Genomic DNA, 16,284 nt, shown 5'->3' with positions numbered 1-16,284 from the left:
TTCTATCTTGGTTGGAGTTTGTCCTTCCTTCCCCCTTTCCCACCTTCCCCAGGCCCATTCGCTAGTTGTGGGTGGGGGCTGTGGCTGCAGCTGGGAGGAACACTCTCTGCCTCTCCCAGGGGAGATGCTCCAGCAGGGAAGGAACCATGGAGCCCTTTTGTGGACACTGTGGGTGGGAGGTTTGGGGCACCAATAGGCATGTTGCTTGACTGCTTACCTGTCCCCTGGAGGGGACAGTGGCAGAGCAATGAGTCTGCGGTGCTGGGAACCCATGGGGCATGGTCCCGTTGGGGTGAGGCTGAGTGGCACTGGGTGCCTCCTTGTCTAACCTTTTCCTTTGTAGGATCTCACCTAAACTGTAAGTAAAAGGCAGAGGAGGCAACATCTGCCCACATACCCACCCCAGCCTTACTGCAACGGGAGCCCCAGGGGATATTCAGTGTGCTGGAAGGGACCTGCAGCAAGCCTGCTGCATGTGGTGAAGCGGCCTGGTGGACTGGTGTCATCTCCCAGGCCAGTTGGCTCAACGCCTTTGCCCTTGAGGCCCTTGGCCACAAGATGCACTGTGCCTTCCTTCCCATCCAGCACAGCTGGCCCAGAGTTTTCCTCCCACAGCGACAGTTCCTCCCCACTTCCCGCGGTCCCAGGGGTGGTGGGAGGGTGGCAGTGTGGTTGTGATTGCATGCCCACTCCTGCCAATGGAGCCTCCTGTTATTTTGTAGTCTTTTATTCATTTTACAGTAAAACGGATTTCCAAGGAATGCACCCGAAAGCCCAACAAGAAAATATGTAGGAAAGGAGGTATGTAGCAAGCCGACCGGCAGAGAGGCACAGAGAGGAAAGCGAGAGAGTGAAAAAGTGAGAGGGTGTCTGGCCAGCCCCTGGCCCATGGCATGCTCCTCCAGCACCTCTCTCTGCTGGCACCCAGACTGCAGGCCCTTTGAGCAGCCCACCCTCTCAGCCCCCACTTGCCTCTTGGAGGGGCCCCAGGACGCTCTGGCCACCTCTGCTTCCCAGCCTGGTAAGCCAGGACTGGAGCCAGCTGGGTGCACAGGTCTGGGGTCAGGTCAGAGGAGGATGCTCATGTTGCTCCAGGTGTTTCAGAACAGCTTTTCCCAGGCTGAGCCCAAGCTCCTGTCTTCATCATACTGACACCAGCAGCCTCCCAGCCCTTGGGTTTGAGAGGGAGCCTCTGAGGTTGGGTAGCACTTAAATGGACCCATCCCTTAGGGGTGCATACCCTGTTGGGGATGTACAGACTCAGCCAGGGAAGCACCTGTGTGATGGGAGACTGCAGCTCATCCCAGATGAGCTCTTTCCTTATTCCATCCCAGTCATTTTGCATCCAAAGCTTTTGCATAAAAAGCATAAAACCTCTCATGGCTGTGTAAACACAGCCATGCTGCCCCAGCCCACGGTCCTGCCAAGGATTCTCCCTGCTGCTCACACCCTATGCCTCTGCAAGGCCTGACAGTGAGGATCTGCACTCCACCCCTTGGCACAGCATCCTCCCTGAGCCCCAGCTGTCCTGCAGTCAGCAGAGCACCTCCAGTTCAGACACATTTCTGCTTTGCCTTGCCTCCATCCCCAGGACCACACAGGGCTCTTCCTTCTGAACTGGCCCCCTTGCCCCAAAGTGATCTCGTGTTCCTGGCCAGCACCAGTGCTGCAGACCAAGGAATGGTGACAAAGAAATGGGACCTGTCTTGGCCTCTTGTTGGATATGATGCTTTGCCTATCCTGCTGCCTGGCCCCTTTGCAGACAGGGAGAGCCCAGGCTATTCTGTGCATCCCAAAGTTGATTGTGCAGTTGGTTGGGCAGCCAATCTCTTCTGAAAGGCTCAGTGCAAGGAGGGAGTGTCTGGCAATCAGGGGCTACAGTCCTAAGCATCTTGTGATAGCAGGGTCCCTGCATCCCAGTCTCTAACTCCACGCACCGTTGGGATTAGTGGGGCCAGCACAGCTGGGCTTGGAGATTTGGGGAGCACTTTCCATCCAGCCATTTGCCCAAGTTCTGTTTCTGGGTTTCTTTGCTTTGCTTTTCCTGTTGCTGTCTTGGCTATTCACATGCCATCTCTTTGAGAGCCAAGGCTGCCCGTGAAAAGGCTTGTGTATTAGGGAGTCTCTGCACGCTGCCTCCGGAGCTGGCTGTGCCAGCAACCACCAGCCACTTCAAAGCATTTCCTTTCCCAGATTTCACACCGACTGCCAGGGCTGGTGGTCCCCCACTGCCCCTAGCCCTACGTCTGGGGCCAGGGAAGCAGGGTCTGGGTTATGGCTGGAGAAGGAGGACGATGTAAGGCATGGCAAAACACCTTGGACACACTGGTGTCCTTGATTTCCCTTCCCCCTGGCTTTGATCATGGTCAGGGTTTATTAGCAGCCCTTCTGCAGTTGCATCTGGTCACAGAATCACAGAATCAGCCAGGTTGGAAAGGACCTCTGAGATCATCAAGCTCAACCCTTGATCCAACACCACCGTGGTTCCCAGACCATGGCACTGAGTGCCACATTCAGTCTCTTAAAAACCTCCAGGGACAGAGAATCCACCACCTCCGTGGGCAGCCCATTCCAATGCCTGATTACCCTCTCTGTAAAGAATTTCTCCCTAATATCTAACCTAAACCTCCCCTGGCAGAGCTCTTGTCTTACTGATAGCTGCCTGGGAGAAGAAACTGCCCCCCCCCTTGGCTCCAACCTCCTTTCAGGGAGTTGTAGAGAGTGATGAGGTCTCCCCAGAGCTTTCTCTTCTCCAGACTGAACACCCCCAGCTCCCTCAGCCCTTCCTCACAGGACTTTTGCTGGATCCCTTCACAGCCTCCTTCCTCTTCTCTGGACCTGCTCCAGCACCTCAATCTCCTTCCTGAACTGAGGGGCTTGGACACAGGACTCAAGCTGTGGCCTCACCAGCACTGAGCACAGGGGCAGAATCCCTTCCCTGGACCTGTGGGCCACACTGTTCCTGATCCAGGCCAGGATGCCATTGGCCTTCTTGGCCACCTGGGCACACTGCTGGCTCCTCTTCAGCTTCCTGGCAATCCAGACTCCCAGGTCCCTTTCTGCCACTCTGTGCCCAGCCTGGAGCTCCCCATGGGGTTGTTGTGGCCAAAGTGCAGGACCCGGCACTTGGAATGTTGAACCTCATCCCGTTGGGATCAGCCCAACTCTCCAGTCTGTCCAGGTCCCTCTGCAGAGCCCTCCTGCCTTCCGGCTGATCCACACTCCCCCCCAGCTTGGTGTCATCTGCAAATTTGCTAATGGTGGACTCAATCCCCTCATCTAAATCATCAATTGAAGATACTAAACAGAACTAGGCCCAGCACTGATCCCTGGGGGACACCACGGCCACCAACTGGATCAGCACCGTTCAGCACCCCTCTCTGGTGGCCTCCAGCAGTTCCTAACCCAGCGCAGAGAGCTCCTGGCTGAGCCCTGGGCTGACAGCTTTTCCAGGAGAATGCTGTGGGAGACGGTGTCAGAGGCTTTGCTGCAGCCCAGACAGACTCCATCCACAGCCTTCCTCTCATCCACCACGCGGGTCACCTGATGATAAAAGGATCAGGTTGGTCAGACAGGACCTGCCCTTCCTAACCCCATGCTGGCTGGGTCTGATCCCCTGTCCATGCTGTAGGTGCTGTGTGATTGCTCCCAGGATGATCTGCTCCATAACCCTGCCAGGCACTGAGGTCAGGCTGACAGGCCTGGGGTTTCCTGGGTCCTCCTTCCAGCCCTTTTTGTGGATTGGCATGACATTCGCCAACTTCCAATCATCTGGGATGTCCCCATTGAGCCAGGACTGTTGGTAAATGGTAGAGAGTGGCTTGGAGAGCTCTTCCCCAGCTCCCTCATCACCCTGGGGTGGATCCCATCTGGTCCCATGGATTTGTGAGGATCCAAGTGGCTCAGCAGGTCACCTTGTGGTGAGCTGGTGGGGGACATTCCCTCTGCCCTTACGAGGCTTTGCTGACTCATGGAGTCCATACCCCTGAGCACAATGTATTTCATAAAAGCCAAAGGACTGAAAACTTATAAGAATCTATTGCTGGGACAACAGAAGAATGTTCCTGTTTACCTGCACAGTTGCCCACAGTAATTTCCTATGTGGAAATTTCGTACATGCCAGTCTCCTCCATGCACATTCGTCCCTTCTCTGTGAGTATGTCAGGACAGTGGTGCTTTGAGAGCCATGCACAGTTCCAGGGAAGCTGACAGTCTCAGGTTTTGCTCTGAAAATAACATTGCCCACCCAAATAGCATGTACATACCCAAGATACAGTACTTGTGTGCAAAATGCAGCTCTGCCTTTTGCTTTGTGCTGCCAACACTTCCACCATGTGCTTGGCTGTGACAGGTGCTTGGATGTTTTCCCCTTTGTTTCACCACCAGCGTGGACAGGTCTTGCTGCAGGATGCAAAGAAGTGGATATAATTTTTGGAAGGGAGAAGTGTGACTGCCCTGCCCATGAAAGGCCTCACCAGTTTTTACTGACTGCCTAATGCCTCTGGCTGGGCCTGTGTAGAGTTCTACTCTGCTGTGCGAGGGTGGCTGGAGCTCCCAGCAGCTCCTTCACTCGGGATGCACTTTGGATGCTCTGTTGGGGCCCCTCTGCTGCTCTCTGAGAAGCAAACTTGTCCAAGTGCTGGCTGAGGCTTCCCTATGGCTGCGTGACTTCTGCAGTCTTCTCTTGGTGGAAGGCTTCTCACCAGCCTCCTGTGAAGCCTGCTGCTTTGCAGAGCTGTCTGGGAGCTCTGCTTCTGCTCTAGGGAGCAATTTGCAAGGGTGAGGGTTAGGTGTTTGTGCTGGCAGAGGCAGCAGAGTGTGGGAAGATGCAGTGCTTTTATGGAGTCCACTCAAGAATGGAGGTAATTCCTCTGCATCACTCCAGGACAGGGAGGGGCAGGGCAGCACCAAGGTGCACTGCAGTCCTGGAGCAAGGACTGGTGGATGGTGGGGCCACCTGACACAGGTCCCAGGGGAACTGACCTACACCCCCTACTCCTCCCCTCTGCCCTGTGTAGGATTGCACAGCAGCAGGTTCAACAGCTGTCATTGGTCCCAGTCCTGTTCCTTGTCACCCCCAGGGAAGCACCTGAGATGGAGTGGCCACCAGCATGTGTGCCTCTGGGTGCCCATGGCCATCAGACATGGTGACAGCACTGGGGCTTCTGCATGGGAGTGGGTGCCCCAGGAAGCTTGCACTGAGGAGGGGTTGCTGGGACTGCCCATGGCCATCCTGAGCAGATATTTGGATCTGGAAATGTGTCAGCTCAGGCTCCTGCTCTTAGATCCACACCATGCTGAGCACAAAGGCTCCAGGGACTGAGGCTCCACACTCTCCTTTATCTCTGTTTGTACTGGTGTCAGTGCTGTTAGCATGGTTTACTTAATATACTTAATAAATCTGGCACGGAGGCCCCTGTTTCAGGGAAAGTGATTATATCTTTTATGGAACTTGAGCTTAAATCTTCATAGAGCTTTCAGTTAAGAGCATGTGCATCCCTCCTATCAGCTTGAACAGTGTCACTTTGCAGTCAGCTTAATGTGAAGCAGCACAACAGGCAGTCACACTAGGTTAGTAGAGTGAATTTTTGATGGGTAAGGAGAGTAAAAGCCAGGAGTCCTTTTGGATTTTCCATCTGTGAATCCGCAAGCTTAAAATCATCCCTGTGGGGGTAGGTTCTGCAGGACTCTGCATGGTGGCCTTTGCCAGTGCAAAGGAAGATCTCTTGGGGTGGGTGTCCCTGACCATGGCAATAACAGATTTAGGGAGGTAATGGAAGAAAATGCAAGGGATCAGTGAGGGAAGTGAAGCTGTAATTACACTCACAAGCTGTGGGTCATCCATGGGTCATCATGGCAATGAACGTGTAGGTACATGGTGAACAAGAAACAGAAAGCCCACTTGGTAAGAGCAGCCTGTGTTCACTGTAACCACAGCCACATTGGCACTTTCATGCCATCCAGGAAGGCTTGTGCTTTGCATTTGGTATTCACATGTGTCTTTTCCCCTTTCCCCTGGCCCAAATCACTGTGACTCTGCTTTGCTAGCTTCCCAGCTTTGCTCTTCATCATCCCTTCTTCAGTGCTTCAAGATCAGGTTACTTGAGGCTTGTCTCAGCCATTCCTAAGCTCTGGGACAGTGTTCTCCAGACAGATCTCTCCCTGCTCAGCCGGGACAGTTGCTCAGATCACAATGATCTTGTCCATTGCCCTCTTTTAAATCTTGACAGCTTGTCATAGCCAGTTCTCCCATCCCTGTCTGCCTGGAGAGCTTTGTTGTCTGAAGAAGATTGTGCTGGAGGGATGCAGCCCAGTTTGGGGTTTAATAAGCACCAGGGCCCTCAGCAGTGGAAAGGGATCTCCAGCTCCCTGTGGGAGCCTTCCCAGCTCTGAAGCATGGTGTGGATGAGGGCTAACTACCTGTGGTCTTCATTAGAGAAAAATCCTCATCCCTGAGAACATCCCTCCAAGGAGACTGACATATAGCACTGTTTAGCAAACACTGCATGAGCTCTTCCTCACTGAAGTGTTTTCTGGGCTTGCAGCTCTTCCTAAAGAAGATGCAGTAGGTTGATCTTGCAGCTGCACACACCCAGCTGAGTGTGGAGCTGGTGGGTGGGCTGGGGAGAGAGCACATGGGAGGGACACAGCAAGGAGGGGGAAAGCTGGGGCTGGGATGCAGGGATGGATGTGGCATTGGTTGAAAACAGGTGAATGATGTGAGGACCCCAGGGGATGGCTGGGTGGCAAAGCAGGAGGCAAGGGGCAGGGCTGGGGCATTGAGGAAGTAGTTTGGAAGATCTGGAGTTAGAGAAAATGAGGATGGCTCTGGAGACAGTCAGTCCATCCCTGCCCTGGGCAGGAGCATTTCTGTCTCACCTCTTCCTAGCAGTGTGTCTTGCCTGACCTTAAACACCTCCCCAGGTCACCTCTCTCAGTTCTTTCTTGCCCTTTCTGCTAGGAAGGTTTTTTTTCTCATCCAGCTTCAACCTGTCTCATGGAGCAACAGGAGTTGTTTTTCCACCTCACTTCTTCACAGTGGCCTTTCATGCATTAGGGTGCTGCTGTAACTCCCATTGCTCCTCTATTCCTGGGATTCATGTGACCTATCCTCCTGCAAACTCTTCTTGGGTGCTGGATTTTTCTATACTTATGATCATTGCTTCAGGCTTTCTCCATCAGGTCATGGCTGTTTAAGGTTTTGTGCAAGCCTCTTGTCCTGATGGAGCTGCCTCACTTTCCCCATCACAAATTTCTTTTCAATTCAAACCCTGTCCCCCTCTGTACTGTCACCTCTGTTATATGCCACCCATGTGACCTGCAGGTTCCCACTCCCAGAATGGCAGTGAGGATGACTCCTAGATTTCATCTTCCCACCTAGTTTTGTGCTCACTTCATTGTGGTTTTATTGAGCTGCAGGGCTCCCTTGCTCATGAGAGCCTTCTTGGAGACCATGCAAAACCCTTGCTGCAGTGGCAACGGGGCCAGGTGGTAATAGCAGTGGGAGCCCTGAATGGGCTAAGTGCCAGACAGCACCCTGGAGTCCTGTGCATCTACAGGAGGTCAGAGGACAGCATGGGCACAGTGCAGGAAGTCCTGTTGTTACACCTGACACCACTGTCACCTAGGGAACTTTTTTTGTGCAATAGGGAACAGAGGAGCACAGGCACTGGTCTGCATCTCTAAGGGACTAGGGAAAGCACTGCTTCTTCATGAAATTTGGGGCTGCAGGGCACAGGGATGGCATCACTCAGCTTTGTGCAAACAAGGTCACCCAGCCCTTTGCAGCAATGGAGCCTCAGTACAGGTCTGTACCATGTCTGCTCCTCACTCCCTCCTGGCTCATACTGGCTGCATGCAGCTCATGAAGTGCCATGCTTGGTGCATGCCATCTGCAACAGCATCCCATGGTACCAGGCTGGGGCTGCTAGCCTGGGCTGTGCCCTGGCATGATGGGTTTGCTAAGGGCTGTGCAATGGCTGGAAGGCATTCAGGACATTACAGAAATTGATATTTTTAGGGTTCTGCCTTGGTCAGTGCAATCTGGTTGGTGCCTTTGCAATCCTCAGTGAACCATTCAACTAGTGAACACCAGTCTTTTAGGAAGGGAGTTGGTACAGGGTGGAACTGAGCAGCACAGGAAAGCACCTGTCACAGTGGCTCCCTGCAGCATGCTGTGGTGTTTTCATGCTGCAGCACTGGTGGTTTGTGGCATAGCTGTGCTAGGCACAACATGGAGCCATGCACTATGTAGGGGTGATGGGCAGGATCTCAGCTGGTGGTCAGTGGCCAACCAGGGCAACCTTTCACGTGGGCTCTGCTTGTGGCAGGAGATGTCTGTTCCTGCTGGAAGCAGAGCTGGGAGCAGGGCTCCTGCTTGCACCCAGGCAGTAAGAGAGGGAGCCTTGCTCCAGTGCAGGGAGCAAAGGGTGTGTGGGCACACAGGGACCAGGCTGATATGCAGGAGGATTGGCAAGTGATTGGAGAGGCAGATCTGCTGCTGGTGCTGATGCTGCCCCAGACCTGCTCTCCTCCTCCCCACTGCCCTGGCACCCCCAGAGGAGGATCTGAGGTCTGGGTGAAGCAGTATCCTGGCACAACTCCTGGGGCAGTCCTGTCCACACCCCGGACTACCCTGGCTCTGGGAGAGGTACAGTGTGAGTAGCTAGCACTGCTGTGGGGTGCAGGCCTGGCCCCATCTCTCTGCTATCATGCTGTTTTTGAATTCTCTTTTGTTTTTGTTTGGTTTTTTTGTTTTGTTTATTTGTTTGTTTTGGTTTTGTTGGGTTTTTTGTTTCCTTTTGTTTTTCTTTTTGTTCTGTCTCCTCGTGTTTGGTCCCTAGGAGCCAGCGCTAAGAAACAGGGCGAGGACTTAGCGGATAATGACGGGGATGAAGACGAAGGTATTTCTGTGCTTGAGGCTGCCACTGCATGACACACCAAGCGATTCTGTTTGCCCACCATCTGCTGCCAACTTCAGAGAGAGCCCTCTGTGTGTGTGTGCGTGTGTGTGTGTGTCTGTCTGTCTGTCTGCCGTGCTGGGCAGCTGTGCAGGGCCGGGGGCAGGCTGGTTGGCTGTGCAGGGTGCCCAGATCCTTCCCCTCATTAGAATGGGGTGGGAAAGTTTGTGGGTTTTTTTTTTTTGTTTTTCTTAGGATAAGTTTGGTCCTGCTCTGCTTGAGCGAGGGCATGGGGTGAAGCATGGCAGCTTGGGAGTAGAGGAGCCCTTGGGCACCTGGGCCCATTTCACCCCTAGCCTGGTCACATCCCACCTCCAGCCTCATACCTCTGGAGTCAGTGATATGCAGTTGGGAGACAGCAACCTTCCTCCTCTACCCTTGCTTGGCCCCACTATGGGCATCACCACAGGGTGGCCCTGCCAGCAGCTTGGCACCCTTAGCTACCCACAGGTACCTGTCTGTGCCCAGGAGACCTGTGGTCTGCTCAGCTGTGGTTTCTGTTCACCCAGTGTGAGCAAGGTCTTGCTTGCAAGCAGAGCAACACCAGTCAAGGCAAGGTGAGTGGGCTTTCAAGCTGATGTGATTCTAGATGTATGCCAGGGCTAAGCTAGCTGCAGAATAAGGTATTTTTAGTAAAATGGGGTTGTTCATCTGCAGGCTCCGGAGTCAGTGTATTTGGCTTCAGGGATGTGAAGAAGATGCAGGAGGAAGAGTCAGCGAGGGGACAGCCCCAGTGTGCTGAGGACAGTAAAACCTCATGGTGTGTGGGCATCCCAAAGCAGCTTGAGCATAGCCTGACAGATGGCATTTTAGGATCTGGGAAAACGGTGAAAAGTTTTTTCCTTGGCAATACCAAAACTCAATTGTTTTCTACCACTAACCAGTGCCCCAGGATCTCTTGTACCAGAGTGTAAGCTAGAAAACTCTGCTAAATCCCCAGGCACTAAAATGTGCTGCAACGATTAGGAACCACTTATTCCTTGGTACATTTCTGCACTTTGCTGCCATTCTGCTGTAAGGATGTGGGACTATGTGCCAGGGAAGAGAGGACAAAGGCACAGACACTGATGTTCCTGCCCTTAACGTTTCAAGCAGGTGGCCCTGGGAAGAGTTGTTCTGCTGTAGGTGCCACACAGGTGATGTCTGTCCTGGAGGAGCCACCAGCACTTTTTGCTCCCCAGGTTTGTGCCTTTTCCTGGCTGCATCCCAGCAGCAGAAAAAGAGACAATGCAGGTTTTGCCACATCTTCATTCTCCTGGAGGGAAGAGGTTTTCTCTGTGGGAGGCCACCCTTTAGCTATGCTGTGGAACACAGCTGCAGGTGGAGATGGCCAGAGGTACCCATCAGCCTTGCACCCTGGTCAAGCTGCTGGGAAGAGTGGACATAGGCAGGAATTAGGTGGGTGTGAGGGACCATGTCTACCCCGGCTGGGCATCCCCTGCTGAGTTGTTGTGCTGTGCCCCCGGAGTCCTGGCTGCAGTGCAGCAGTGAGGGAGGCAGCAGGAAGCAGTGGCTGGCCAGGGCAGCTGAGGCAGAGTAGCCCCAGCAGTCAATGCCAGCAAGGTGCTGGGTGCAGGTGAGTGCAAGGGAGGGTGAAGTCAACTGGTGCTGGCTTGCCAGCCCATGTGAGAGCTGAACACCACAGGCATGTGGGACCTGGCATCATTTCCACAATGGGAGCATGCCTCTTCCATGTAACACGGGTGAGATGTACCAAGAGCTGAGCACAGACGTTCTTCCTTTTTGCCTGGACTTGGTTCCATGAGGGACAGTGGGGCAGAAGCGGCAAAACATCCCCTAACAGGGCCAGTTGAGAGAGGGAGCGTGGCTGTTCCCTGAACTTAGGCTCTTGCAGTTCTTCCTCCCCTATCCTCAGGGTCTCATTCACCATCCTCACTCCATGCCTCATGCCCCGTCCTTGTCTGGATGCTGTGCTCACCTTCCTGACATGCACATGTGCACACAGTGTCTGCCTCATCACCATGTTTGTGTCTGGGCACTGGGGTGTCATGGGTTCACATCTAGATAGCTGGCAGCTTTCTGCCTTCCCCGAGGAATGGGAAGGAGGGGTGGGAAAGTCAGATGCTGGAGCACCCGCCAATGCCCCCTGCCTTCCAGGTCCTGCACACACCATCCCTGCCTCTCTGCAATGCCAGTTTCCAGGACTCCCGGAGCTGAGGGCTTGGGGCCAGCCAAGAGCATGGGGCTGAATTCTGGGGCTGGACTCTGAAACTCCCAGAAGCAACTGAAGTGCCGCTGGTGTGGCTCCCGCATGTGGCCAGAGCCCAGAAAAGCAGCCGGGTCCACCCAACACCCTTTCTGCATGTGCTGAGGCCCCCGAAGGGCACAGCAGTGTGTGGACAACGCAGCCGCTAATCGGAAAGGAGCTGTCAGGGTTGGTTTAGTGTCAGCCGACTTTGGAGGTCCATGCTGCGGCCCTCAGGAGAGCTCTGGGTTTGGTTCCTAAGCCCTCTACCCGTTCCTGGCAGCTGACACTGCCCTTGTCTTTGGCAGCCTGTCAGGCAGGGTGCTGCAGCCACTGGGCTTCTGTGTTTAACTGCCTCTCCTTCCAGACATCCGGGACAGCGGGGCCAAGCCGGTGATGGTGTATATCCATGGTGGCTCCTACATGGAGGGCACAGGGAACATGATAGATGGCAGCGTCCTGGCCAGCTACGGGAACGTGATTGTCATCACCCTGAACTACCGCGTTGGAGTGCTCGGTATGGGCTGCCCGGGTTGGGCCAGAGGGTCCGTGGCTGCAGCTGGGCAGCGGGACGAGCCACCAGGGCCAACTGGGCTTGAAGGAGCTGGGAAGAGGGAGGTGGGAGGTGTGGATGGGAGGTGCGGATGGGAGTTGCCCTGCCGGTGCTGCCCCCGCCCTTGGCCCTGGCAGCCGAGCAGGAGCACACGTGGCATCGCCATCAGCGTCGTAGGGCTCCTGGCACCCGCCCCCCCCACGCTCATTTACACAACCTGGCTCAGCTGAAAGCAAATATTGGTCTGTGATTAAATAAATAGTAAATGTGTTTACTCAGCATGTTCTTCTGAGAGGGCTCTGAGAGCTGCCAGCAGGTGCTGCCTAGCTGCCCCTGGGATCAGGCAACTCTCACTTCCTTGGGCATGGGCTCTCTCCAAGCTGGTTGAGCTGCCACGGTCCTTGCAGCTGCCCATCGTGGCCTGGTGGCACAGGGGTCATTGAAGGATGTTGTGTGACGTATCAAGGAGGGTGTCAGTCCCATTTTTATGAGCATTGGTGACCTAGAGGGGCGAAATGGGGACATAGGGTCAACAGGTGGTGCAGTCCCCTGCCTACTGCAGCAAAAGCCACTGGGGGGCTGAAACACAGGAGATTTGCTTGGAGCATCACTGCTGCCTCCCTTAGCAGAGTGCAGAGGAATGCAGAGGTTTGGTCAGAGCTCTTTCCCAGTGAAGCTGATGGTAGGAATGTTTCCCCAGCCATTCAGTCTGGCACAGGGGTTTTCCTAGGCAGCACTTCCCTCTGACGGCCTCTGGACCCCATAGTCTCTTGGTGAAGATGACATATACCTGGCATTTCATTAAAAACAAACCTATTTTGATATTAGAAGTCAGGCCTTTAAGATGGATAGGAGCACATCCAAGAGACATAAGTAACAATATGAAATAAGTCTTAACTGGTGCCATTGTTACCTCCATCAAAGTGCTACAGCACAACCATCCAGAACACTTCCAGTGCTGGAGCAGCACTGGTGGATCTCCCTGCCAAGTGGGGCTACCCACCTAGATTTTACCTAAGGACCATGGTTTTGGCTTCCTGCACTGATTCAAAGCAAACACTGATACTTTATCTTGGGTGTTCCCTTTGCTACTGAAAGCATTTTTTAGCATCTTCCTCACTGAGAGCCTTTGTGTGAAGCAGCAGTTGGTTCTTGTCTGCCAGGCCCACCTCCTTCAGGTGCACACAGCTTGCCTGCAGCCACCACTACTTTCTAGGCTTTGGTTGGAGTGTGCAATGAGATGTCCTGACTTGTTACTAGCACAGGTGGTGGTCTGGGTAGGACAGTGCTTCATGCTCATCACTGATTGCACTTGACTGAAGAGGTTCCCTGGATTTTGCAGCCACACGTGCAGCCTTTTGCCCCTATGTGTGCTGTGCAGAGGATGGCTGGAATTTAGTGGTGTCCCTGCTTAGAGCTCACAGGACTTTCTTGGTAGTGGGCTCTCATTTTGTGGTGGACAGGATCCCAAAAAAGCTCTCCTGGGCCTGAAAAGGAGGGGGGGGTGGGAGGTCAGGACACTCCTTGCTTCCTCATCCCTAACCGAGCTCCCCTTGGCCCACAGGGTTCCTGAGCACAGGGGACCAGGCTGCCAAGGGCAATTATGGGCTGCTCGACCAGATCCAGGCACTGCGCTGGGTCAGCGAGAACATCGCCTTCTTTGGGGGGGATCCCTTGAGGATCACTGTCTTTGGCTCTGGCATCGGTGCCTCCTGCGTCAGTCTGCTCACCCTCTCCCACCACTCTGAAGGTAAGTGTCAGCTGTGCCTCAGGAACCTGCAGCTGTGAGCAAGTGCCCTGCTGATGCTAACACAGGGAAGGGAGCCCACCTGGGTGCTGCTGGTCACCCTAACAAAGTTGGGGCTGCTTCTTAATTAGTCACTGGTGAGAACCAACCCAGGGCTGGGAAGCAAAACCTTCTCGTGATACATAGGGAGAGGCCAGCAGCAGAGCACGTGGGAACCAGAGATGGAGTTGGTGCTCCGAGTGCGTGAGGCTGCAGCCTGGAGTCAGCACCTGAGCGTGCAGGGAGGTGGGGACCCCTCCTTTGGCACCCTGCCCGGGCACCCGGGTTCACCTGCGTGCTGGTATGAGGTAAAGGCATCATGCAGGGCACTGGGAGCACAGAGCTCCCAGAGCTAGCACAGAGCTAGAAAAGACTTTCATGCTCAAATAGAGGGGAAGCCAGACCTAAGACTGAGGAGGGCTGGAGGGCCCCATCTTGCAAGACTGGGAGAACTGGAAATGCTTCAATTAGCAAAACACACATAGAAGTGATATGATTGATATCTGTAAATATAGCAAAGTCTTTACTGCAGTTAAAGAATTATTTGTGCTAAAAGATTGTGTTGGCATAAGAGCAAATGCATGTAAACCAGCTGTGGAGACATTTACATTGAGTACTAGTGGAAAAAAAAAAATTAGCCATGGGAGTAGAGGTGTTCTTGATAAAATTCCTAAAGGAAATTGAACAAGCAAAGCCTGAACTGGTCCACTGGGGACCAGACTGCCAGGGACTTGATCACAGGGATTTTACATGAGGGTGCAGCCCTTTTCCAGTGCCGTGTCCTCAGTTGTGGTGCTGGGGAGACATGAATGGGCAGTGGACAAAGACACAAGTCTGCACTTGAGACAGACACAAAAATGCACTTGAAGCTGTTGTGAAGAACTGCAGCCCTGCTCAACAGCCTGGGAACCACACAGAAGTGAAGGAAACATTCAGAACCTTGGCAAAGTTGGTGGCATGCTGTAGGGTGGATGGGTGGAGGCTGTCACTGGTCAGGCTGACAGCAAAGTTAGGCAGACTTTCTCTGGCCCTGGGAGCTGTCAATGGGCTGATTACCCCAATATTGAAAGCAGAAATTAACTTAGCCCAGGCTGCTGTGGAGGTGGTTGCACCAGCATCATTGTCTGCTTGGTAATATTTAACATGAATATTTGCAGGTGCTGTAGGCAGCATGAGGCCTGCATTAGTTTCAGTGAGATGTGACAGAGCCTGTGCTCATGGTGGGGACTGAAGATCAGCACCCTGTGGAGCCCAGACCTGTCACAGAGCTCATAGGATACTGGATGTTCACCATGAAGTCAAAGGCAAGCACAAGCAGCTTTCTTCCCACAGGTTTCTCCAGCTGCCCTTTTGGTTAAACTTGCCTGTTTCCAGCAAACCACATGCTCTGTAGTGAGGCCACCTGCATGCAGAGATACATTGCTGTGCTGGGATCTGCTTCCCACTGATGGCCTTTCCCCAGGGACAGTAGTGAGGCTGACAGGCTGCCCGTGCCTTCACAGCCATCCTTGGTGTCCATCAGGATCCCCAGCAGCTGCGGCTGCCTGCCAGGCTCTCCTCGGCTGGGACAGTGAACTGAAGCAGTGAGGCTGACATGCTGCCATGGCTCACAGCATCAGCAAATGTAGAGGAGCTCTGGAGCTTCCTGGGTTGTGGAATATCCCAAGAAGGCTCTGGAGCCCACAGGTGTCCCATGCTCTCTCTGGGCTGAAACCCATGGCACAGCTAGCACCAACCCACCCTGTACATAATGCTTCTACTCTCAGGGTGGTTGCTTCTACTGCTGGTGCCCCAAGGACCGTATTTTTGGGGGATGCTCTGCCTCAGAGACCTTACAACAGAGACATGGCTGGATCTGGTGGGCAGCTCCTTCCCAAAAGCTGGCAGCTTGGGAACTCACACATTAAGGCCGTGGTGGTCTCTGGTTTTCTGTGACTGCCACATAGCCTGGTGGCTCTGCTGCTACCAGTGCCCTGCCATATTTGAGCAGATAAAGATGAAGTGATCCAGCCCTCGCAGCATGTACGGAGATGCTGTTGCCTGCTGAGGACACATCTTTTCTGGGTAAGCTGCTTTCCCTGCAACCCCAGAGCTCAGGACACTTTGTGCTCAGTCTATGCTCCTGTGTGAGTGCCTGGTGTCTGAAGTCAGCCCCTCTGTCACCCTGCCAGCAGGATGCTCCTGGGACTCCCCATCCTCTTCAAGAGACTTGGGCAGATATTTATGGGTATTAGACTACAATAAGCTCAAGAATATAGAAAATGTGAATTGTACCTACAGAGCTCCTGCTAATGTTGCAGTGCAGGACCAGGGCTGCCCTCCCAGCCACCCAGAGCTATGCAGATCAGACAGCAGCTCTGTAGCCCACAAGAGAAGATGCTTTTGACAGATAAAGCCAGAGGATGCTTTGCTTGTGTTAGATTGTAAATTGAGCAGCATGTAAGAACCGAGCATAGGCAGATCTTTGCAGACTCATGTCTGAGCAACAGGTAGGGCAGGGGATGCTCTGCAGCTAGAGAGTCCCTGTGTGGATAGCTGGGGCTCTGTGTGACCTCCTGCCCTTGTATAGGCATCCTGGGTAGCATGGTGGGGAGTCTTTTAGGCTGGAAGCTCCTGCAGAACGAAAAGATTTTCTCTGTCCATACTGAGTGTGAAAGACAGAGGAGAGGATGATGGGTATAATGGATTTATAATGCTTCTTAGGGTGCTCCTCCCCATGACAGGAGTGCTTGAGAGGCAGGTGGGGATCATGGGGAAGTGCTCTTGGTCCATGAGTCTC

The 16,284-nt window shown here is 53.7% G+C and overlaps 1 protein-coding gene across 5 annotated transcripts in view; it reads left to right on the top strand.

The window, feature by feature from the left end:
* The window catches only part of NLGN3 (neuroligin 3), a 43,016-nt gene that overhangs the window by 19,986 nt on the left and 6,746 nt on the right, over positions 1–16,284 (top strand). The window contains exons 3-6 of one of the 5 annotated variants that reach the window (XM_071757399.1): positions 742–801; positions 8,844–8,903; positions 11,534–11,683; positions 13,284–13,469. In XM_071757399.1, the coding sequence (XP_071613500.1) occupies positions 742–801; positions 8,844–8,903; positions 11,534–11,683; positions 13,284–13,469 (456 nt within the window). The other 4 variants (XM_071757400.1, XM_071757403.1, XM_071757402.1 and 1 more) reach the window with 4 other exon arrangements.

Source organism: Heliangelus exortis, chromosome 14 (assembly GCF_036169615.1).
Source record: "Heliangelus exortis chromosome 14, bHelExo1.hap1, whole genome shotgun sequence".
Classification (NCBI taxonomy): Eukaryota; Metazoa; Chordata; class Aves; order Apodiformes; family Trochilidae; genus Heliangelus; species Heliangelus exortis.
Note: the sequence above shows the minus strand (reverse complement) of the source record. Positions and strands in the feature narration are given on the sequence as shown.